Genomic DNA, 23,587 nt, shown 5'->3' on the forward strand with positions numbered 1-23,587 from the left:
TTTTTTTTTAATTTAGCTCAACTGATTGATAAATTTGTACTTTCCATCTTTAAATCCAATTTGTAATTTTTTAAAAAAACATACTTAAATTGAACTTAGAAAATGATAAAACCCAAAATATATATTATATATTTTCCAAATTTCTTTTCAAAACTTCACTATTTATGATATAAATTCTTTTTCTTAAGTTAATAATATTTTTTTCAAATTTAATTCAACTAATATAAATACGTGTTAATAATCTAGTTTGAATCTTTCATGTCCACTGAGTCATTCTACTCAAATCTATTTTTTAAGGAAAAAAAAATACTTAAATGCTAATTTAGAAGAGGGACAAACCCAAAATTTATATACATCTCCCAAATTTCTTTTCAACCAAAAACTTCACTATTTAGGATATAATTGTTGTCCCCTTTCATTTTGCATCTTCTCTCTCTCTATATATATAATTCCTTTCCTTTTATAGTCAAAACTCAATAGCAAGATATAAGTTATTATATAATTTAAATTTTGAAATATAAATTATATTAAAAAAATTGAGATTTGAATCTTATTTTGGTTCCTCAATTAATGTTTTATTTTAGTCTTTAAATTTTTAAAATATTTCTTTTAGTTACTTTGAATATTGTTTTATTTTCGTTTGAAACTTTTAAAAATGTTCGTTTTAATCTCTCAATTTTTATTTTGATCCCTGGCACATTAAGATTTCACTAACTCTTTAACAAGATGGATGACTTATTTTTTAAGGATCAAGTTACCAAATAAGTTAGCTACGTTAAAAATTCTAGAGCCTTAATTTTGAATAAGCTGGCAAAGTGAAAAAATTAAAAAACTATTTTTAGTTTAAAATTTTGGACATTCGTTATTTTGGCATGTTTGTTATTGATATTTTACTTTATTTTCATCTTGCTCAATACATCTCAAGTCTAGGCATAAAAAAATATAAACTCACCCACATTTCGGTTAAAGGTCAATATAATTTTTATGGTAAAACTAAAATAAATACTTTCTAAAAATCTAAAAATGAAAATGAATATTTGTTTAAAGTTTGAGGACTAAGATTAAAATAGGATTTAAATAAAAAAAAAAAAAGTTTAAATAATTTTTCAAAAGAAAAGGGCGGGAGAACAAAATTTCAGCAATCCCCATGGCGGCAAAATCTGCCACAATCTAAGAACCACAAAGAAGACAACAAATGCAGAATGAACCTTCTTGTCCTGAACTTGCAATTGAAATCTTTCCAATCATGCAATCTAAAATCAGCACCTTCTTCAAACGCCCTTCTTCGATTTCATCACACAGGTCGCCGGAACCCTTGAATTCAAACGCTGACGACAGCGACTATGGAACATTAAAGATCTGGGAAAAGGCAGAGCACCAATATATCAACACCTATAAGCGCAGGTACCCCACATTCTTCTTCTTCTTCTTCTTCTTCTTCTTCTTCTTCTTCCTCTTCCTCCCCAGAAATTGTAATTGGCTGTTATTGATGAAATCCTTTTCGTTTAATTCTAAGGAATGTGACAAGTCCACAATGCGTCGACTTGGAGACAAAAATTCCAATTCCAGACGATTCGTCTGCAAAATCAGAATTAGCGTCATCGACCAAAATTCTGGTCAAGAACAAGAAAAGAAGCTATGCTCAGTACCATTTACTTTTTGGTCAGTCTGATTTTTTGCTCCATTTTTGTTCCACCTGTGGAATCAAATATGCTCGTGGGGATGAAGACGATGAACAATCTCATAAAGCATTTCATAAGAAATACACTTGTGGAATCCAATTTAAGGTAACACCCAACGTTTTATTTTCTCCGGTTTCTTTCTGGGTATCTTTCTAATTGGATTTTTGCACCGTTGGTAGGGATGGACTCACGAAAGGGTTATCGATATTCCCTCTGTTGAAGGCGGCCGTATTCTGTTGGTGTTGGATTCTGACCCCTCTGCTCATAAGCACAAGGTCCAAACTCTGTTAAATTTGGACTGTTGAAGTGGAATACTTGGTGAAATTTAGTTATGTTGAGCTAACCTAACATTTTTCTTAATCTTAATCAATTCTGTTATATTGGAAGGTTGAAGAGGTGGTCAAGATGATGGAGAAAGAGCTGGGAAGTGGATGGATATTGCATAAGAATTATCAGGTGCTTAACTTAATGTGAACTGGGCAATTTCAGAGTTCTGGATCATGTTGATTCTTTTGCACACATCCATCTGAATATGTATAATTGGGCATCTAATTTATTATGCCATCAATTTCAGGATTGAGTCTGCTTTTTTATGTTCTCAATGTTTTCATTTTCTAGTTTTATTCCTAGATTTCCACTTTGCATATTCTGTAGTTCTTGACTATCATGTTTCTGCACTTACTTTTCTTATCCCAACTGCAGGTTTATCTGTTTGTTTCATCCCAGAGAATTGTAGGATGTCTAGTAGTAGAACCAATAACGAAAGCTTATAAAGTTGTCTCATGTTTTCTGGACGAAAGAACCGAAGTGTCTAAGATAAAGGATTCAAAACCAAATTCAACTACCTTGCAGTTTGGTAACATCACTTTCCAGAGAGAAGCCATTTTGAAGAAACCTACTAATAATCCTGAGGCATTGGAAATGAACATGAATGGTGCAATTTTATGTGAAGAAGAACCTGTTCCTGCTGTTTGTGGAATTCGAGCAATTTGGGTTACTCCTGCCAATAGAAGAAAGCATATTGCCAGCCGATTGCTAGATGCTGCAAGGTAAACAAGTATAAAGACGTTAACATCATTACCTTTTCCTAATTTTCTCTTACAGATGCTGAAACCCAGCAAACCACCTTATAAAATTGGAATAATTGCATTACATTGACAACAACATGCTACTTCTATTGAATTATTAGACATACTTTTCTTGGGAAGGGCAAACATCACTAGACATAACTAGATACTAATTGCTAGGAAGTTTCCCTTATTGACATCAATGAAAGGACAAGTACCAAGAGGTTTGTTCAGACACACTTCTAGAATGGGGCTGCAGGTTAAAACAACCCGAACCGTTGTATCGTCAAATCTCTTCACCGTGGGTTTATAAGCCCTTTGCTTATTATTAATAGATAAATGTCTTTGTTTTTCCGGGTACTTATTTTATGTAATCGGCTTATAAATTTTTATGTAGTTTTTGGTCAAACAGCACAACAATTGGGTTCTTCAACTTCCTTTTTTCTGCTCCAGGAAAAGCTTCTACAAGAGAGCTGCCCTCGAGTGCTCTCAATTGGCATTCTCTCAGCCAACTTCTTCTGGAATGGCATTGGCATCAAAATATGTAAGCTCCAAGTCTATATTGGTGTACAAAAGCAGCATTCTGATCTAAGGATATCGAAATCTTGGAGAGGGTTCATATTTAGCCTGGACAAAGAAGGTAAACCAAGCAGGGGGGACATAGTTCTCATGAATGATGGGAAAATTATATGGTTCATTCAAGAAATGAAGAAACAGACTTTTTCTGCTGTGGATTCTGCAGGTGGCAAAGCAGATGCCTCTGGTGGTGGTGTTTGAGGAGGTGCCACATGCTTTTACAGGAGGGAATTCATCACTTGAGACTGAAACAGCTCTGGGTTCATCATAATAAAGGTGAAAAGTAGCTTCACTCAACGTGCTTAAGTTTCTTTTTCTTGACAAAGCCAACAGAGAGTAGAAACAATTGTGTAAATGCATATTGCGATTAGTTTATGAAAATTCGAGGCACTAAGTTATTGTCTACTCTGTCCACTTTAGTCGATGTATGGTAGTCTTGTTTTACTAGTGACAATGAGATTAGAGTCGATAGAAATTATACAATGAATTGGAATTAGTATCAATGTCAAACTATATTCTATTCTTGCAATTAGAAATATGATTGGGACAGAATTATTATTAATGCAACACAAAGGAGACTAGAATTTTCCCTTAGAAGAATAATCATGAATAACACGTTTAATATTTGTTTATCGTTTTGTTTTTGTTTAAAAGTCATATGCTTTTTTTCTCTCTTCTCCAATGTTTTCCATAACTCTAAATAAATAAATATTTTAAATAAACTTACCAATTTGGAATATTATCAAATTATGAATTTTGATTCAAATTCTAATCTAAAATTTGGTCAAATTTAAATCAAAAGATAAATTAGATAAATTTTGAATTTGGGCATCGTCAAATTTTTATACCAAATCTAGTTTCATAAAATTTTTAAAATACTATTTCAAATCTAACATTAACCTAGAATTAAATTAAACATATTCCAAACATTATCTTAAATATCTAATCAAAATGTACCACAAATAATGTAGGAAAATTTGAAATCAAATTTTTTATTATTGAAAAAAATTCTAACTCAATAGTATAGAACACAAATTTCGAAACTCCATGTTAAACAACTCTCTAAGAAAACTTGGAGAGTAAAGTACAAAAGGATTAAAAAAATAAGCAATAAGATCCTCCAAACGTGGCCTTAAAGCAAAAAGGCAAAGGTTAAAAGTAGAAGAGCGTCAAAATCAAGCCCATGGAGATCATTTACAATCTCATATTTGGACACTCAAATCCTTTTACAGCTACACAAATTAGTTAAGGTTCTGATTCCAATATCTTGGCCTCAGATTTTAAATATGAACATTAATTCACCACTCTTCCAAATTCCAAAAGGATCAAACATATCTGCCTAGTTATCAAAACCTTTAAACGAAGGCATTCTTATTTGAACAATGAAAGTTAGATATGAGTATATAACATTTTCTATGAACCTGTGATTCATATGATATACAGTTGTATAATGATCGTGGTATGATCGATAAATAAAATTATCTTCTTCCCATAGCAGAATTTGAATACTTCAGCTAACCAATTGGGTTTCACTCTGCTTGAGAGAAATGTCATTATCCCCATTTCCATGTATGAACTTACCAAATTCCTTCATCACTTGTTCATAAACAGGTTTCCGGGATTTGTTAGCCTGTTCAAACGATTGTAATGATTTCAAAGAAATTGTTGCAGGGGAAAGAAGGAAGCTAAAAGTTGTTTACTCACTTGGTTCAGTAACCGTTCAATTGACATCCATGACCATTCCCCAAACTCTTGCCTTTCAGTTCCATTGCCCAGAAGATTTATCTCTTCGTCTTTTCCGGTTAACTTCATCAGAAACCTGTTCACGAGCTTTAGGGTCGATCAAATGAACACGGAAGTTTGAAGGGGAAATAACATAATCCATACACGTCGGTCAAGTTTTTGAAGCTGAAAAAAACAAACAGTTACCACATTCGCAAACAATTTGTTTTTTAAGGACAAACAATAAGATTATACCAAGAAAGCAAAAAACTGTAGGAACACTTTCCAAAAAAGGAGATTCCTTAACATCAAAAGGTTATAGGAGTCAGATTTTTAGGTGGCAATACCACTTATGGGTTTGGCCTTTGTATCTTACTCCCCAGTGTTTAATGTGTTTGATGCTGACTTCAGGCGAGAAATCGTACGAAAGCCAGTAGGGTAGCTATATTTAACCATGGATCGAATCAGTCCCGATTTAAATGAAGCTATTTCTGAAGCTCATCATACAATGTAAAGACGAGATATGGAGGCTGTAGAGTTATATATCTGGAAGCATCTCAAGATGCATACCTCTGCAATAATTTCTGCAGAAACTATTCCTGTTTCTTCGATGAGCTCTCTCTTGGCTGCAGTTTTGAGATCTTCGCCTTCATTTATACCACCCTGTATAATGGAAAATCATTATCAAGGAACAAAAATCTATGGATGATCCTCCACAAGCTTCAAGTTCCGCAAGCAGGCAATAAGAGAACTTTTATTGCCTTCTTATGACTTTGAAGTTATTGGATCAATCCACCATTTCAAGTCAATTATGAGTTTCCTAGTTAAATTTTACGTAAGCTAACTCATGTAGAAACTCCAATTGTAAACAAGATAAAAGACATAATTTCCAACACCTCTCAGTCTCATGATTGAAAAGAAGAGAATCACACAAAATTGTCAAAGAAACACCAGCCATTGAATATTATCATCAGGTAGCATAAACAGCTTTCTGAAAGCTAATACAATTCTCTAATGGAAAGAACCAGAACCCACAGCACCATAAGAGTAAATTCGAGAGAAATGAGTACAACTAATTAAAAATCCCCTTCTCATTTCAGAGGATCCTCGAATTTCTCTGTCGAGTACTAGAAAATCTAAAGAGTTCTTCAAAAAGGGGGCTCAACAAAGAATTTTCGGATATTCCCACAAGGAAATCAGAGATGGAACCTATAGATATATGCCCTAATTCGCACAGAATAAAGCGAGAGAAGTACTTAAAGAAAAGCAGAGAGACGGTACTTTCATGTTTCCCAATGAATAAAGCTCAAAATACGACGGAATAGAAACTACCTGAGGCATTTCCCAGATTTCAGGCCTGTTCAACCTCGAAGCTGCAAAAATCTGCAAAAGAGTAATTGGACAGAGATGAATAAATTATTATCAGAAGAAATCGAGATAACAGAGAAAGAAGAAGACGACGAATCGAAATTACTTTTCCAGAAGAATTAAAAAGACAAATCCCAACGCCTCTTCTGTAACCTTCTGGAGGAAACTCCATGGATGATGATGAAGAAGAAGACGAACACAGCAGAAGCTCCTTCCAATTAGGCGTTGACGAGAATTTAATTACATAACAGGGGTATTTTGGTCAAAACATACCCAAGCTGACCATTACGATGTCGTTTTATTTTTACTTGATTCCCAAGTCTCTTTCCTTCTATATAAAAACGTTTTGAAATTTCCTTCTAAGTTCTCCGTCTTGATTCCTTAGGTACCAAGGCCACAAATCTCATTCTTTATTCCGAAAATACCCTCACCGCTTTGTCGTTGCCATAAAAACCTAAAACCCACTCTGTAAAAGCAAAACCTCCCATAGCAGCATATAGCCTCCTTCAAGATTTCTCCGTAAAACCCTCCTTCATTCGTTCTTTATGAGAGCTTTTCCTTCTGTTCCCCAATTGAAGAACAATTCATTAATTTGCAGCGGCGATGGCGGAGACCGTCGAGGGCGTTTCATTCCCGATCGTTTTCCACGACGGTGAACGAGATTCCAACATCGGTTCCGTTATCGTTTCTTCTTCGATGGAGTTCAAGAATTTCCAGTCGATTTTGAGCAAGATGATTGGAATCTCATCGCATCAGTTCACGGTTTACCTCGCGGAGTATAAGATCGCTCTGGATTCCTCGACAAAGATTCGGCGGAGAATTCCAATCACCGGGAAAGTCAATTTCGGCGCAATCTCCGGCGAGAAGGACAGTTTCTTTCTTGTGGTTTTGAAACGGTCAAGACGTGAGAGGAGGCGAAAGGTCATCCACGACAACGAAGATGAATATTACTTCTCGTCGGCAACGAAGACGAAAACAAAGACGAATCAATCAAAGAAGAAGAATCCACCGGAGAATGTGATGTTGTTGAGACGAAACACTGGCATTGAAAACGAATTGCTCTCTGGCTTCATCTCGCCGGTGATGGATCGATACGAATACGAAGAGCGAATTCGGAAGCTGCAGTTGGAAAAGGAGAAGTACTTAACGAGCATACGGCTAGGCAATCTGACGATGGGCAGAGATGGCGGCCGGAACGGTACTGCGAGATCGGAAACGACAGCCTGCCGTGATTGCCTGAGTGCGAAAGAGACCGGGGTGGCGGCTGGATTTCACTGCTGCGCCAACGACGCCGTGACGGCAGGATTCCGGTCACACGCGGGTCCAATTGCCCGACCCATAAAAGAATCCGATTAAAGATCCGACCCGAATTTAGCTTATTTTGGTCTTCATGTTTTGTGCGCTGCGTGTGAATAACAGAGTAGGTAGGAGAAGAGGAGAGGGAATGGTGAGAGGAGAAATCCTGTGAAGTCGAGTACATCGTAAGAAGAGTGTACCAAAGTCTTCCATTGGCTATGATTTGATCATTTGGATACCTTCAGGAGAAAGGATCGCAGCCGTTGATCATAGCGAAGTAGGTGGGTCCACAATCCACCTATTTTTTTCTTTTAAAATTGTGAGACTATTTTGACCAAAAGGAGGAAAGAGTTTTCCTTTTTTTCTTTTTTCTTTTTTATTTTCTTTTTTGTGAAACGTAAGGGGAAAAAATTACGTTCTGTGCAGTTTCTACGACCTTGGACCGGAACAAGAGTACTTTTTTCAATATTGATATTATCATTAATATTAGTGTTATTTTTCAGTTAAATTTATCCTCTTTTCTGTGATATTAATTCTTGTTTTTGGTTGAAATTTATTGTTGAAAGAGACGTTTCTAATTCTTGATATTTCGTTTTATAGTCCATAAAAAATGACCATTCGCTCCTCCGTTCATGCATCTGTATTGTGTCATGTTGAGGGTTGGATTGGGATTTCCTTTAATAAAATATTGAATCGCTTTCAAGCTAACCTTAAAGATGGGAATTAAAAAATATGAGGATTTTATTATTGAAGCTAGTTATTTCGATTTTCAAAAGATTATTAGACAAGTTTCAAACAACCATCTTTTCTTGTCTTTTTCTTCCTCTGGTTGTTGTTGTGATTCTAGTATAGTAATAGTTGTCCTTGTTTCACATTTACTTGCAAGACAAACTCTTCAATACTAATTGATTGGAAGATTCTTGAGGTCGATCAAACATTTTTGTTCATTCTTGAGATGATCTTTGTCTTTTCTCTTTTTACACTTAGACTACCTGATTTTATGGATGGTGTCAAATGGGTCTTTAGCTTAATTCAATTCATAATATTTATATTTCTAATTTAATGAATTTCCTTGGGAAAAGGAAGAATGTTCCATTCAAAATTCAACCTAAAAGGGGATTTCAAACCATATTTTTAAAATTTTCCGTTTCACAAATATAATAATTAAAAGAGAAATTGTTGCCATTGGCATTGCCACTTTTTGGTAGCCTGCCAAGACCGGTCTTTCTTTGATTTTGACCAAAAGGAAGTCCAATGAGATAGCGTTGTATCCATCATTTTGTGGTTTAGAAAACCGTATTTATTGATAGAATTATATTTTTCCTGCAAATTACTTTCAAATTATTATTTAGATTAATTTATATCAAATATCCCTAGACTTTAGAGAGTATGTTCCAATAACGCTTAGACTTATCATTATCAAAAGAAAAGGGGGAAAAAGAAAAACAGCTTCAAATTTGAAATGTCTCATTTTTATGGTTGAAATTTGAATTTATTTGATAATGTGTAAAAAGGAAGCCTTATGTAATATCCAACAAGGTGCACCTTCATTTTTTGTGGCTCAATCTTAAGAACTCCTTTGGGAGTTTTCTTAGGATGCATGCGAGTGAGGACAAAGGGTAATTGACGTTACATAAGTGGAAGGTTCAATTCTCCATACTCACAATTATTGTACTGAAAGAATGGATAAGCATCATGTTGTTTTTCAATTTAAAATTCAACATCGAGATCCAACATAATTATCATAAATGATAAACATAGAGATCTCATAATTTAATTTCAATATAAATTATATAATATTCATAAGATAATATATCGAAACTCAATTATTTAGAAAATCCAACATAATTCGAAAATAATTTTGATAATTAATTTTTTTCAACTATCAAATGCTTGTACCAACCACGTTGGAACTAGTTTCTTACAGCTTTAAAAGTTGTCATCCGAATTTAATTGCAATTCTTATTCTCATTAGAGTTGAATAACATGTAAATACTAGAGTAGTTGAATTGAATATTCCCAAGTAGTTTTTTAACATTTTTTGTAACTTTTAAATTTGAATACAATCCATTGACAAAATCAACAAAAATAGACCACACACGAAATGATTGTCATGTAAATAAAATAGAAAAACATTTACAGAAATTAAAACTAGATATCTTTTGGTCATATTTGTATTTTTCCAATGAATGCCTTTTTTTTAAATAAATTTATCGATTTTTTTAATTTCATTTTTCATTATTGTTTTGTGTATAATTATTTTTTTATTTTTTTATTTTCGTTTTATATCATTAGTTTGGGTGTAATCATTATTTGAGTCATATTTTATTGTACTTCGTGTATTGTCTAAGGTGCCTAAGAATGATGGTTCATATGCTAATTCATTTTTAATTTTTATTAGGTAAAAATCTCTTTTTAATGATTCTTGTTTCTGCTTCTTCATCTCTCTCCTTTGGCGCAATAGAAAAGTGTGTGTTTTTTTCTCCTTTAGTCGATATTTTCATACATTTTTTTTTTTTATTTTCATTGTCTTCATGCATTATTTCTTCTACTCCCTTCGTATTCATCTTCGTTTTTTCATGTTTTTTATTTCATTTTTTTTCCATATCTTCATGCTTTCAATTTCATTTTCTTCATGCATTCTCTTCTTCTTCCCCTTGCCATTATTCATGCAGTTTTTCTTCTTTATTCTATTTGTTTCTCCATTATTTTTTCCTCCGTGAACTCTACGTATTTTTTATGCATTTCGTTTTTTGGTTTTTATTTCTTTTTTGCAGATTTAATAGTTTTTTTTTTTTTTTTTGCATGTTCTTCCTCGGTATGAAATTGGTTAATTTGAAAATTCAATGTTGGGTATACATTTTACTATTTGTATTTTTTATTATTTTTTATTGTACACTGAGGTATAATTGATTTTGTTGTTATATTTATTTGTGTATTGATATATATATAATTGTTCACACAAGGTTTCCGAAGAAACTTGTTTTGTGGAGTTGAACTTGTGTTGATGCAGATTTATAAAAATCTATAGTACTCGATCCTTTGATTCTCTCTTGGTTGAATGTGTATGTTTGATATATGGAAGTAGAGCGTGTGGATATTCTTGAGCGTGTGGATATTCTTGAAATTGGAGTCTTGGAAGAATACTTATATCACCAAAGGACTTCAATCTTCCAGTGTGGTCAGCTTCCGGAGTTAATGAGTCTTAGAGAATTCCCTTTAGGCTCTGAATGTAGAATTGCTAACTCCCACAAATGAGAAGAGCTCCTCTATTTATAAAGTTCTCTAGTGGGTTTCGTGGGCAAAATTAAGCCCATTTTTGGGCTTAACGTGACCAAAGTCCAAATTATAACATCAAATTGGGCTAAGTTATTTTACTCAATTCAACACTTGTGATGAAAACAAGTAGCGTCATCGGAATTTGGGATACATGTCAACTCCTAATTGGTCCCAAATTTGATGATTTGGAATTCGTCATTGATTTAGTAAATGACGTAACAATTTGTGGTTGGTCTAAAATTTCTCATTTAACAATAATATATGCGTTATTTTTTAAAAGTCAGTTCTAAAATATGATTTTTTTATGTACTACCTTTTATAGGAAATCTTACTATTCAAAATCTATATACTGAGTATATATTGAATCTGTTATTATAATTGTTTGCATAATGAGATGTATATGATATATGAGTTATTTAAATAATCATTTTGTATTTTTTATGTATTATGTACTACATTTTGTAGGTACTCTTATTGTTCCAATCTTGTATGTCGATCGTTTCAACGAGAGAGATAATTACATTAATTACAAAGTAGCTAAAATAGATTTTTATCATCAAATGTCGTTTGTTGAGTTTCAACAATTACTAGTTGATAAGATGAGTAGTGTAGGCAAGCATGGTAATATTGAGATTCCCATTATTCTAATATAATAGAGTAGTTATGATTCATAGTTTATAGTAATATCATAGAGGGATATACCTTTTTCGGTTTTTTACATAGGAAGTAGGATTTATCTATAATAAAGATACCTCGGATTTATCTATAATAAAGATACCTCTTTTTTACGAAATATGTTGTATATTGAAGCTGATTGCTTCATCTCCATAATTTGGCTATCGATTGCTGTAGGTTGTCGCTTTCATTTTTGTCGATAGTGGAGGTTCAAAATAAACCTCCTGTTGGTTGTCGATAGTCTCGGGCTTTCGGTTCAAGATGAACATCCGTTGGCCATCGATTCTCTGTTGGCCTATTGGTTGAACATTGGTAGTCAAATAAAAAAGAACAAAGAAGAATGGTGTCGAATGAAGAAAAATCCTCGTCTCTCGTATCAATTCAATATAAACCTTCGTTGGAATTCAATAATCGAGGTTAAAGATTAACCTCTTTCTACTGTTGATATTGCATTGGCCTTGTCGTTGATCGTTGGCCGCCAATTGAATGAAGAAGAAGAAAGAAGAAGCCCTCGTCTATCATCGATTGAAAAAGTCCTCGTTTATCGTCGATTGAAACTAAATGGACATGTAGGAGAAGTTTAATTGGAAATAGGAAATTTTTTGGAAAAAAAATTAAATCATTAATGGGATGGTAAAGCAAGTGAACCTTTTTAATATTTATACATATGAGAGTGAAAAACGTTCTTTTGTAAAACATAATGTTGGAGATATTAATGTAATATGAGCCTCGAATGTTTTTTTTTTGTTTTTTTTAGAAGCCCCTTAAAACTATAACGGCAAAAATAATTTATGAGGTTTTAATTATAGAGACCAAAAAAAAGGGAAAAAGAAAGGTGATATAATATAAATGAAAGCAAAATAAATTCAGAAGTTTGTTCTTTGTTTCTTATCCGTTGGAAATGGTTTAGAAAAACAGAGGTTGAAGATGACAATGTCCGAACCTTCCGTCATTTTTCTAAGAAAAGCCTCAACAGATCTCCATATTCTAAGTCCTCCTCCATTTCCCCTCAAACTCCTCTCCTTCCTCGTTCTTCTCTCTCTCTCTCTCTCTCTCTCCAAATCCATTCACAGAGAGAGAGAAAACCAGAAACAGAGCATACCCCTCCAAATGGCTTCCTCATCGGACGATCATCAATCCCAATCCAAGGCCACCGACCCACCTCCCATGCCGCCTCCCTCTGCCGGAAACAACCCCCCTCCTGTCTACCCACCACCCACATTGGGCTACCCTCCTCCTCAAGGCCATTGCTACCCTCCGGCAATGGGTTACCCTCCAGCCCCACATCCAGGGTACCCACCGGCGCCGGGGAATTACCCTCCTTACAATCCCTATTACGCTCAGGCACCCCCAGCGGCGTATTACAACAACCACCAAAATTACAGGGCGGAGACGGTGAACACGGGATTCCTCCGGGGGATTGTGACGGCGTTGATTCTGTTTGTGGCTATAATGACTCTGTCCAGCATATTGACGTGGATCATCCTCCGCCCTGAAATCCCAGTGTTCAGAATGGATTCATTTTCCGTGGTGAATTTCAACATCTCGAAATCGAATTACTCCGGGAACTGGGACGGGAATATGACGGTACAAAATCCGAACCACAGACTGAACGTGAATGTGGAACGGGTACAGAGCTTCGTGGACTACAAAGACAATACGTTGGCAATGTCTTATGGGGACCCATTTTTTCTGGATGTGGAGAAGAGCATCCAAATGAGGGTGAAATTGACGTCGAGTAGTCCGGATGATCCCGGTAGTTGGGCGGAAACAGAGGATAAGCTGGGGCAGGAGAAGGCAACCGGAACGGTGAGTTTTAATTTGAGATTTATTGCTTGGACAACTTTCCGATATGGGTCTTGGTGGACCAGGCGGGTTGTTATAAGAGTGTTCTGCGAGGATTTGAAGCTCGTCTTTGCCGGACCCGCCGCCGGTAAGGTCGTTTACTCCCCCAACGTCAACCCCAAGATTTGTTCGGTTCTGCTCTAGAATTCCATCGGTAAAAATGTTTTCTTTTTTTCTAACAAACCCTTCTTCGCTTTCTAGTATTGTATATAATATAGCTTCTAATGCTTCCAATGTTTTTTTTACTTTTTCTTTTTCTCAATAATCAATTTCATTTATCTTTTTCTCAATAATTAATTTCCAACTTAAGTTTTTTTTTTCCCCATAAAGAGTTATCATTACAAATTAGCTACAGATTGGCAGTTAAAAAAACTTTTCCCTCTTCTTGGTCCCAAAACTTTAATGATAAACTAATCTCTAAATTTTAGCAACTAATAATTTAGGGTCATTTGTTTAACGAGTATCTTAGATTTTCGTAAAATGGGCATCTAGATTATTATATTTGTTTTGCGATACTATGAGATGCAGCGACATCAAAATTTCTGGGCATCCTAGGATGCTCGGACAAAGAACATCTGAAGAGTTTTAGATGTCCCTCTTGAAACATGTGTTTTCCAAATTTCTGAGTTGTGAGCATCATCATTTTACTTTTTTTATCATTCTTTTTTTTTTTTTTTTATTTTACATACATATTATTTTTCATGTACATTATATAATTAAAATAAATATTGTCAACGATGTATATCATATATTTTTAGTTATATCATAATTCTCATTATTTTTTAGCAGTATATTCAAATTTAAGTTTAAACTAATATTTTATTTTATAAAAAATCTTAAATTATGATATATTATTTAGTTGAGAAAAATAACACATAAAAAAAATATGTTGTATAAATTTTAAAAGAAATTCATATTAATAAAAACAAATATGTTATATAAGTTCAAATTATATCAAATAAATTACAAAGTAATAAATAGTTGTAAGAGCATTTTTGGAACTTCTGGTAAATTTAAGACATTCCTAAGTAAAATCCTACCAAACAAACCCAGTTATCAAAATATTCCCAGATATCCACAAAAGTATTCCTACAAAAAAAAATGGTAATCTAAAAATGTCGGACATCTATAATTTCTAATATATATAATTACGGGTATCTAAGATTTCGGTTATCTACATTCCCAAAAAATAAACGGCCTCTTAGTTTTTATATTTTAAAACTTATAGCAATTTAGTCTCTGCTATAGAAAAAAATCATCAAAATTACATATCAATTCATTACAACATAGTTTTTATAGTTTATAAATACATTTGCTTTTCTGTATATCAATATACATAAGTAAGAAAGTTGATTACATCATAATAATATTTTTTATGATATGGACTAAATCGTAACAAATTGTAAATTATAGAGATTAAATTGTTATTTTTATGAAAGTTAAAATTTTAACCTAAATTGAATGTGTAGTGTTGGCTATATATATTTGCATGAAATGATCTTTTCTATTTAGTTTTAAGTAGTTGATTAGATTAAAAATAAAGATGTATATAAAATGGATTCACTTGGAATCTAGGGTTATTGTGGGATGAAGAAAATTAAGAAAAACCATGATAGCTTAAATTAGGATGAAGATGAAGAAAAATCAAAACGTTTAAAATTCATATAAATTACTTTTTAACTCATTAACCCAATCCTCAAATCTATTTTCTATGTAACACATTTTATTTTTATTTTATCCAATGAACTTTAACCTATGCAGTTTTATCACATATTCACTTTCTGTTAGTAGTTTTCAAACTATAAAACTTATTTGTGATGATTTATTGAACTATAACATGAAATTCTAATTTATTTGTTGTAGCTTTTTTTTAGGACATAAAAAGACTAAATTTGTAATTTAACACTTTAAAAATTATGAAGAATAAGAAATGAGAATTAATGAAATGAAAAATAAGAAAGTTACAAATTTACAATATAAGTCTAAAAGTTTTTTCTTTTTTGATCAGGAAAGTAGGCATTGTCTGTGGCTTCGAAGGATAAGGGTTTAGCAGAAAGATTTGCATTCATATTTGGAGATGATGAAACATTGAACTTTAGAGATGTTTTCTTTTTTTATTTATTTTTAAAATTTTTTAGTGTCATATCTATTTGTCCTATTCAGATAATAATTTGATTATTTGTAGATAGAAAGAGAGATGAAAAATTGGAAACTTAAAACTTGTTTCTAAATGTGTTGTTGTTATTAGAGGAAAGAAGAGACCATCTAACTTTGTTTTGTTCAATTTTTTTCTTTTCTTTTTCTCTGTCTTTCAATCTACTTTAATATTTTTGGTTTTTTACTATAGGTTTGATTGCATTTTAATACTTTTAAAAGTCCAAGTTTATTTTGTATTTACAATATATCTTCAAATTAATATTCTTCTTCTTCTTGTTTGAACTTAACTTTTATCAACTTGATAAAATAATAACAATAATAATGTCAATTCAAGGAAGATACAATAATGCGAATATATTTCTAAATTTTTTATAAAAAAGACTACGAAATAAAATAAAAGACAAAAAAAAAAAAAAAAAGGTTAACCATAGACTAGAGTAATTTTAAATTTTATTGATATTATGGAGACTAAATTTGAGGACTTGAATTTATACGATTACACAATTGAAACATAATAATTTTTTTTAAAAAGAAAATGTCAAAATTAAACCATCAATCTCTGAGAATTTCAATACGCTACCATGGAAATAAACTCTCTAACAATGAAGTTTGATAATCTTTCATCGCTTGATGGGTAGGAGAATGAGCTGAGCCAGTGTGACAATGAAGAGTATGACAAAAAGAGTTTTTTCCAAGCATTTGTGATAGTTCCTTAGCTTCCTTATTGAAGAATTCAATCTCTGTAAGATCGTACGTAAGCTTATTATTAGAAGTTTAATCATTTCTTAACAATCGTATTCCACTTCGATCTTCAAAGAGGTTATGATGATCATAACTTCTAGGATCTTCATTTCACAAGATCTAGCAATATAGTGCGTTCCTACCCATTGAACATGAAGAAGATGATCACACGATATTCACCCAAATCCTTCTACTTGTCGTCGAGGGCTCTACGCATTGTAAGAATTCAACTTTTATGAGTTGGACATCAGAATATTAAAATAGAATAAGTTCAAAAAATGAATGGATTGAGATGATATTAATATTTGGTTTTAGTTTTTTATTTTTTAATAAATAAAAAAGAGATAAATTTAGATAGATAGGATAACACAACCCTATGCAAAAAAAAAAAAAAAAAAAAAAAAAAAAACGTATTAGAGAAATATCATTTTTTTTTAATAGTTAGAGAAATATCAACTTAAATAACTCATAAGTTTGAAGTTTCATGAATTTTAATATTCTTTTATAAATAAAATTACAGTAAACACAATAAACAGTCAATTCAAGATCTCGTTTTCCAAATGTATAGGAATAACAAGAAGGCATATTGTGACATACATTTAATATACTTCTTTTGCACGGTACATAGTTCATCGTAATGCAAGTAGATCGAAATGAACGTAATTCAATTGACTTAAAATTTATCAACGAGATTCAACTATTCCCATATATTGTCAAAACATAATAATAATATGATGTTGGGTAAAAATTTAACTTTCAAAACTAGAGGGAACTAACTTTTTTGGTTGGAGAATCCCACATTAGAAAAATTGGTGTAGAAAGTCTCCTTTATGTGCACCAAACTTGTGTTTTGGGTTTGGGCCCCAAGGGGTACCCATGTTTTGGAGAGAGTGAGGAGATAGACCAATGTAGGTTCGATGGACGTCCCACACGTGCACCACCGCCCAGCGTCCGGTCGGTCGAAGCGAGGCACGCGTGTGTTGATTAATTTTAATAGCAATATTATTTTATTTCTTTTCTTTTATTATTATTATTTTTTTAACCTAAAAAAAGGAGGAAACGGTCCGTCCGCCATTTCGTCCGCCCATCCCATTCTGAGGCCAAGCACTTTTTTCACTCCCTACAGTTCAACGCTGAAGGCCTATAAAAGGCGAGGCCTTCAACAATTCATAACATAGAATTCATTTCTTCATTTTACCTTTCCTCCTTCATCTCAGCGTTCCGAGCAGTAAGTTTAGAAAGGGTGTATGTTCCGATCGGTAACGATGTATTTCTGATCGGGTTTCATTTGGCTGTTTTATCCTGGGACGACGTGACACTTTTCAGACCTGCTTGTACATTTAGGCAGAGTCGTGAAATTTCGTAAAGAGAGCGAGCTCCGCGACTGAGCCTATAACGAGTTTCTGTTTTGCAGGTTTTGCCCTTCGCTTGACCGTCGTGCCTTGATGGTTTACTGTTTGTCGTTCTGAAGGTCCTGCCGTTTCCAACAATTTTAAGATGTCGTGACACATCATCAATGGCCCTCAGTAGCAACAATGACGTTATGATATCTGACTTCAACCGTCCATTCCAGTTCGAAGGAGCGAACTTCAAGCGGTGGAAGCAAAAGATGTTCTTCCTCACCGTAAAAAAAGTTGTTGAAGCACGTACCAGCACTAAGCCGATCGTCCCTTTAGAAGAACCAACTGAACAATAGATAAAAGAAGCTGCTGACTAGGAAGAAGACTTTCGATGTAACAATTTCATTTTAAATGGTTTGACTGATGATCTATATGACAACTACAGTACAATGAAGACAGCGAAGGAGGTCTGGGTGTTAGGTTGATGCCCTAAAGTCTCGTGTCCTGTAGTTTGTAAACAGTATGTACGAACGCTTGTGTTGTTAATATATGATATTTACTTCACATCTTATATTTTGCTCATTTACTTGTTTTATTTACTTTACCACAAACCAATAACGATAAAAATCCCTGGTTATCTGGATGGGATTCAAGCATGTATGTGGTGACATACAAGTGGATCATGTCTTGAGTGATAACCAAAATGGTCTGTAGTATATGGATAAAGGAGGGAAACCTTATCCTACTAAACGCTATGGGACGCGACCCGCTTTGTGGAATGGTCACAAGTGTTCGTGACTTGCCACAACGATGGTCTGATCCGATCATTCTGTTGGGGCAATGCGAGCGGGGCGTCTAATACAAAGAGTTTGTATAAGACTTGACCACGAAAGTGTTACACGTCTCGTTATATAACACCGGTTCATGACAAAGACTTCACTTTACTAGAGCAATGACCATAAGTAACATGACCTCATCCTGAGTAGTTGGGAATCCTGCCATTGAAGGGAGTTCTTGATTTGGTATGGGTGCGAACTGGCCAGGTTGCCCGATTCAAACTCGTGAGCTAGTTTGTGTGAGATGTGCGTCTGAGTTGGATCTGGGAACAGCTACAGCAAGATGGAAATTCACTCCTCCTCGAGGCAGGGGTAAGTAATAGATAACTCTCTTAAAGGGTGATTCCAGGGCTTGAACGATGTGGCGCCACACACCTTCTTTGGGCCCTGAGAGGTGTTCATACTAGTTAGGAACTATATTGTATGTTCATTCAGAGGAACCAGTTGGTCTTAAGAGAGTGAGATGTAATCCAAAAACATAATGGTAATTTGGCCTAGTTATACTTACGAGCATCTGTGAAGAGTCCCATCCGTACTCATGATTGGTTATATCCGATGGACACAGAAATATATCTGTGGTAAGAAGAGTTCAACTGTTGGTCTTTAGTGGAATGCCTGACAGTTAACGGATGGTGGATCTTGTGGCTAAAGAGTTTAGTCAGCTATTCACATACCGTTGGAGCTTCGAGCCACAGGTCCATTAGATCCCCTGGGTAGCTTGGATAAAGTCGAGAACCAGTATTTCGATTAATTTGAAATGTTCAAATTGACGAGAGGAAGTTCGATTATATATGATATAATTGGACTGGTTAATTATATATGATATAATTGGCAAAAGTATGAGATACATTATTTTAGAGAAAATTAGATATAAATATGATTTATATCAAGTAGAAGAGAAAATACTATAGTAGATATGTGATATCAAACTATAGGATACAAATATAATATGATTATATTTATTAATTAATTAGTTGGTTAATTATAAGATAATTATGCCAAATTTCACATTCGGACGTGGGTTAGTGGGCAGCATCAGTTATTGTAACCGATGAGTTAAAATGAAAATTGTTTTAATTTTTGCATCGCCCGTCATTCGCCCAAAAAGTTTTCGGAAGTGTGCGTTTGTGAAAGAAAACGATCGCTCGAAAGACTATACGATAGATCTTCTCTGCCTAAACGATCACACACTCTCGCCTACACGATCGGATAGCTTTTCTAAACGATCGTATAATGTGTCGATTTAACTAAACGATCGTATACCTTTTCTTAAATGATCGTTTAGTAAATCCTACATGATTGTATAGCTCCTCTTAAACGATACGCACTTCTGCTATGCGATAGCGTTGTTTTCCCTCCCACTTGGTTATCACCTACACGATTTGTATTTTATCCTTCCTCTACCAAATTCACCAAAGCCCCCCTTTGGGTTTTCACTCCGAGAATACCCGGAGGTCTTTAGTGGTGGTGTCGTCCCCGTTGTGGTCGTGAGTTTGCGTTGTTCGTGCTGCTGCAGTCGACGTTCCCGCCGGGAGTTAGTAGATTGTGTGGAGGGTTTCCACAGCGTTGGAGTTCTGAAGTGTGAAGATTGTCTTCAAATGGTATGAAACTCTGTCCCTTTGTTAATTTGTTGTTCGTAGCATGGCGATAATTAGATTTATTTGCATAACTGTGTGTGTTGAATGTATATTGTTGTATTTCGATCACTATGAGATCGGAGCGATCCGAACACGCTCATGGGACTCTTAGATAGAGATCCTTCAATTGGTATCAGAGCCAAGTTCTAATACTCCGATTTCATCTATTGCAACGAAATGAAATATACATTCATGATGGGTGCATTTCTACGCTGTTTAATTGTTAAATCTACTATGGATGTGCAGGATTAATGGATGTTTTCGGGATGAGAAGCTTCGGTTTGATTTAAAACCTTTTACATTTGCGATTGTTTTTAAAGGCCCCTGCATTTTTGGGTATTAGTAATCCTTATCGAGTCTGTATTCAAAGTTTGTTTTAAGTTTTGAGTCGTTCATCAAAGTTCTGGGCAAGCGTTGCGGCTCTTCGAGGAAGGAGGAAATCTAGGGTTGATCGCATCGTGCAGAAGATGTTTTACGGATCGTTGTTGATCGCATCGTAACGACGAAGAAGTACGCGATCGCTAATGAACGCATCAGTTAAATGATAGGGAATGCAATCAAGAGTTAGTCGCATCGGGTTGACGATCGAGTACGCGATCGTTGAGTATCGCGTCGTGTAGACGATGAGATGCTCGCGGATCACTTAACGCACGCGTGCTAGACAATCGTTTAGGTCAGCAAGCTTCATCGTTTATTAACTGACTAAACGATCGCTTAGTAAGCAAGGTAAATCGTTTACTTGTCATCGCACTACACGATCGCATAGACGATCAGGCTTCGAAGCCTCGTTGTCATGATCGCTTACTAATGCTTTTATCGTCTAGTGTGCGCTGAACAATCGTCTACCTGCAGAGTTTACTACATGATGAAGACCTCCTGGAGGTTCAAGATCTGGTTCGACTGTGAATCGTTTAGCTCGATGAAAAATGTAATAGATAGGGTTTTTTCATTTTGATTTTTGTAAAGGCTCATCCCGATCCATTAATCCTTTGTTTATTACATGCGATATATGTTTTTATATGTCATATTGTATGCATGATAACTTGTAGAAATACAAGTTATTTATACTGCTTTATTTAGATATTGCGGTTAAAAGAGAAGAAAGTTGCGCCAATTGTATGGAAATGGACTAAGAAATGCAAGAATTATTAATTTTCATCAATACACCCACTGACACTATTGCGATGGTAGAAAAGAATATTTCAAGTCTGTTTTGTAGGAAATCCAGTCATCGTATGCGTTCATGGCTCAAGAGAAAAAGAGTAACGCTTCTACGTCGCATTGCGCCCATCATTCAGGAATGAATAGACGATCAACGCAATGAAGGCGCATGCGACAGTCGATCCAGAGCTGAACTTCAACCGCATGCGATAATAAAAATAACACCGCATGCGAGCACACGATCGAAAGATGCAAAGGAGCAACGCAACCGCGGAGGATTTTGACACGTGTACAACTAACCGTTGTGCATTTTCAACGGATTGATTGCATAACAAAAGGAATATTTATTCCACCATTTTCGGAATTTCCATAACAATAAAGTAGGGACCACACAGCAAAGAATCAGAGCATTCATCTATAAATACCCTCAAAGAATTCACTGAAAGATATTCTTGATACGAGGCTATTTTGATATCTGTATATTGAGAGAGAGGCTGATCTGAGTGCTGATTGGAGAAGATCCAAGAAGAAAAGAGGCAAGGCTAAGAGGTGAGTCTCAAGGTGAATCATTCCAAATCCCTGTCGTGAAGCTCTGTACCTAGATCAACTCTATCGGTTGAGCAAGTCTGAGAGGGAAGCTCATCCTTCCATTACTTCCATACGTTAGCAAGCAATCTCTCCATCCAGATCGATGTGAAGACATTGGCACTCTTCCGTATCTGTTTCTAACTCTTATTCATCAATTGTATTTCATCTTCTTAGTCTAAATCATTCACAACCATGTATCAGACACTTGATTTTATAATTAATTGTCATGATCATTTTCATTTCTACATTTCTGTCTATTTCCGTTCCTCCATTAATCGCTTTCTCCACGATGTTTTCTTAATCCCTTGGTGATTAATATGAGTTAAACAAGTAACTTAATATGTGCTAAAGAAGTAAAGATGTTTAGCTAAAGCATGCTAGACGGTATTTTCACCTGTGAGAGCAGAAGTGAAGATGCCATTCTGATCTGTCGAGAGAAGGTTAGAAGAATACATTAACTAAAACAAGAAGTACTTCCAGAGATGGAAGCAACCTTGCGTTCACTACGTTCCTCCTGTTTCACCACAGAGATTTGGGAAACACGACCGATCACCGAGAGGTGTATGCCAAGGGAAAGCGGAACCGCACTTATGTCTTTAACGCAATTAAGGAACTTATAATGTTTATATTAATTATCCTTTCTCTTTCTGCTTCGCACATAAGCCTTGCCACCACATAACACGATTCTTTGTATAATCTTCACAGTCAGTCTCAACTTCGGTGTCACGTATCATGTAACCTGTATCTTGTATCATCATAGCTTAGGTTTACTTTTACCGCACTTTACTTTTACCAAACTTTACTTTTATCGCACATTTATTTTAACGCATCTTTACTTTACTGCACAAATTTACTTTATCGCATGTACAAACCTCACTTTTATTAAATTGAAAAACCCTTGATCGCATATATCACGAATGTAACGCATTTAACCTAAAACAATCCCTGTGTTCGACCTCGGATCATACCGAGAAACTTGCGGTGGAATTATACTTGGTTCCAACGCAAGGAAACTTGTGACAACGCATAGTATACTACAAGAATATCATAAATAACGCATATCTAGAAGTAGTATCGCATAAATAAAGTGTGTCTGTATAAGCATAACACAACATCCATATTCCATTTCCATTCCAAGTCAATGAGTTTATAGTAACATGAGCTTGTATGATCCATCATTCATCACCATCCATATGCCTATTTAGAATCACCGCATCTTAATTGTTGTATGACATAAGAAGATAAATTTTATGCTTACAAGTTTATGGCATCATCGCAATTTTTATGTCAGACAATGCATGTATAATAAATCCCACCTTAAGTTATGTAATGGTCATGCATCATCTCTTTATTGTAATAGTTATAATTTAGAGAAGCATGATTTAATTATGTAAGAGCCTGCTCATGCATCATATAATATAAGAGTTGTATTTATGCATGCATAAAAAGCATTGACATGCATCATTTTTATATTATAAATGTTATAGTATAAGGGTGAATGATAGCATGTTTGCTTGGTTGTTACGCATTATATAAAAGTTATATATAGTAATGACCGGATATTGCATGAAGAATGACACATAAATTACTTTATAAATGTTATAAACGCCTCGTTGT

The 23,587-nt window shown here is 34.5% G+C and overlaps 3 protein-coding genes and 1 long non-coding RNA gene across 7 annotated transcripts; 2 read left to right on the forward strand and 2 right to left on the reverse strand.

The window, feature by feature from the left end:
• Positions 1–692: 692 nt before the first annotated feature.
• Positions 693–3,730, forward strand: LOC120091081 (protein CHROMOSOME TRANSMISSION FIDELITY 7). Of its 4 annotated transcripts, none has more exons than XM_039048911.1 (7): positions 707–1,404; positions 1,517–1,787; positions 1,862–1,957; positions 2,070–2,138; positions 2,385–2,731; positions 3,203–3,389; positions 3,467–3,730. In XM_039048911.1, exons 1-6 carry the CDS (start codon positions 1,196–1,198, stop codon positions 3,339–3,341), a joined length of 1,131 nt encoding a protein of 376 aa, XP_038904839.1. In that variant the 5' UTR covers positions 707–1,195; the 3' UTR covers positions 3,342–3,389; positions 3,467–3,730. The 4 variants fall into 4 exon arrangements, with proteins under 4 accessions (XP_038904840.1, XP_038904839.1, XP_038904837.1 ...); XM_039048910.1 differs by having other exon boundaries at positions 709–1,404; positions 3,492–3,730; XM_039048912.1 differs by having other exon boundaries at positions 693–1,404; positions 2,535–2,731; positions 3,203–3,730.
• On the reverse strand, positions 1,197–1,787 carry LOC120091083. The gene is made up of 2 exons (XR_005485650.1): positions 1,650–1,787; positions 1,197–1,578 (listed from the first exon to the last, which is right to left on the reverse strand). It is a non-coding gene; the product is annotated as an uncharacterized LOC120091083 (long non-coding RNA).
• Positions 3,731–4,668: 938 nt separating the features above from the next.
• On the reverse strand, positions 4,669–6,733 carry LOC120091082 (nudix hydrolase 26, chloroplastic-like). The gene is made up of 6 exons (XM_039048913.1): positions 6,522–6,733; positions 6,380–6,430; positions 5,618–5,710; positions 5,395–5,489; positions 5,030–5,144; positions 4,669–4,955 (listed from the first exon to the last, which is right to left on the reverse strand). The coding sequence occupies exons 1-6, from the start codon at positions 6,585–6,587 to the stop codon at positions 4,836–4,838; spliced, it is 540 nt and encodes a 179-aa protein (XP_038904841.1). The 5' UTR covers positions 6,588–6,733; the 3' UTR covers positions 4,669–4,835.
• Positions 6,734–12,572: 5,839 nt separating this feature from the next.
• On the forward strand, positions 12,573–15,645 carry LOC120091828. The gene is made up of 2 exons (XM_039049970.1): positions 12,573–13,664; positions 15,519–15,645. Exon 1 carries the CDS (start codon positions 12,593–12,595, stop codon positions 13,652–13,654), a length of 1,062 nt encoding a protein of 353 aa, XP_038905898.1. The 5' UTR covers positions 12,573–12,592; the 3' UTR covers positions 13,655–13,664; positions 15,519–15,645.
• Positions 15,646–23,587: the final 7,942 nt, after the last annotated feature.

This window comes from Benincasa hispida, chromosome 11 (assembly GCF_009727055.1).
Source record: "Benincasa hispida cultivar B227 chromosome 11, ASM972705v1, whole genome shotgun sequence".
Lineage (NCBI taxonomy): Eukaryota > Viridiplantae > Streptophyta > Magnoliopsida > Cucurbitales > Cucurbitaceae > Benincasa > Benincasa hispida.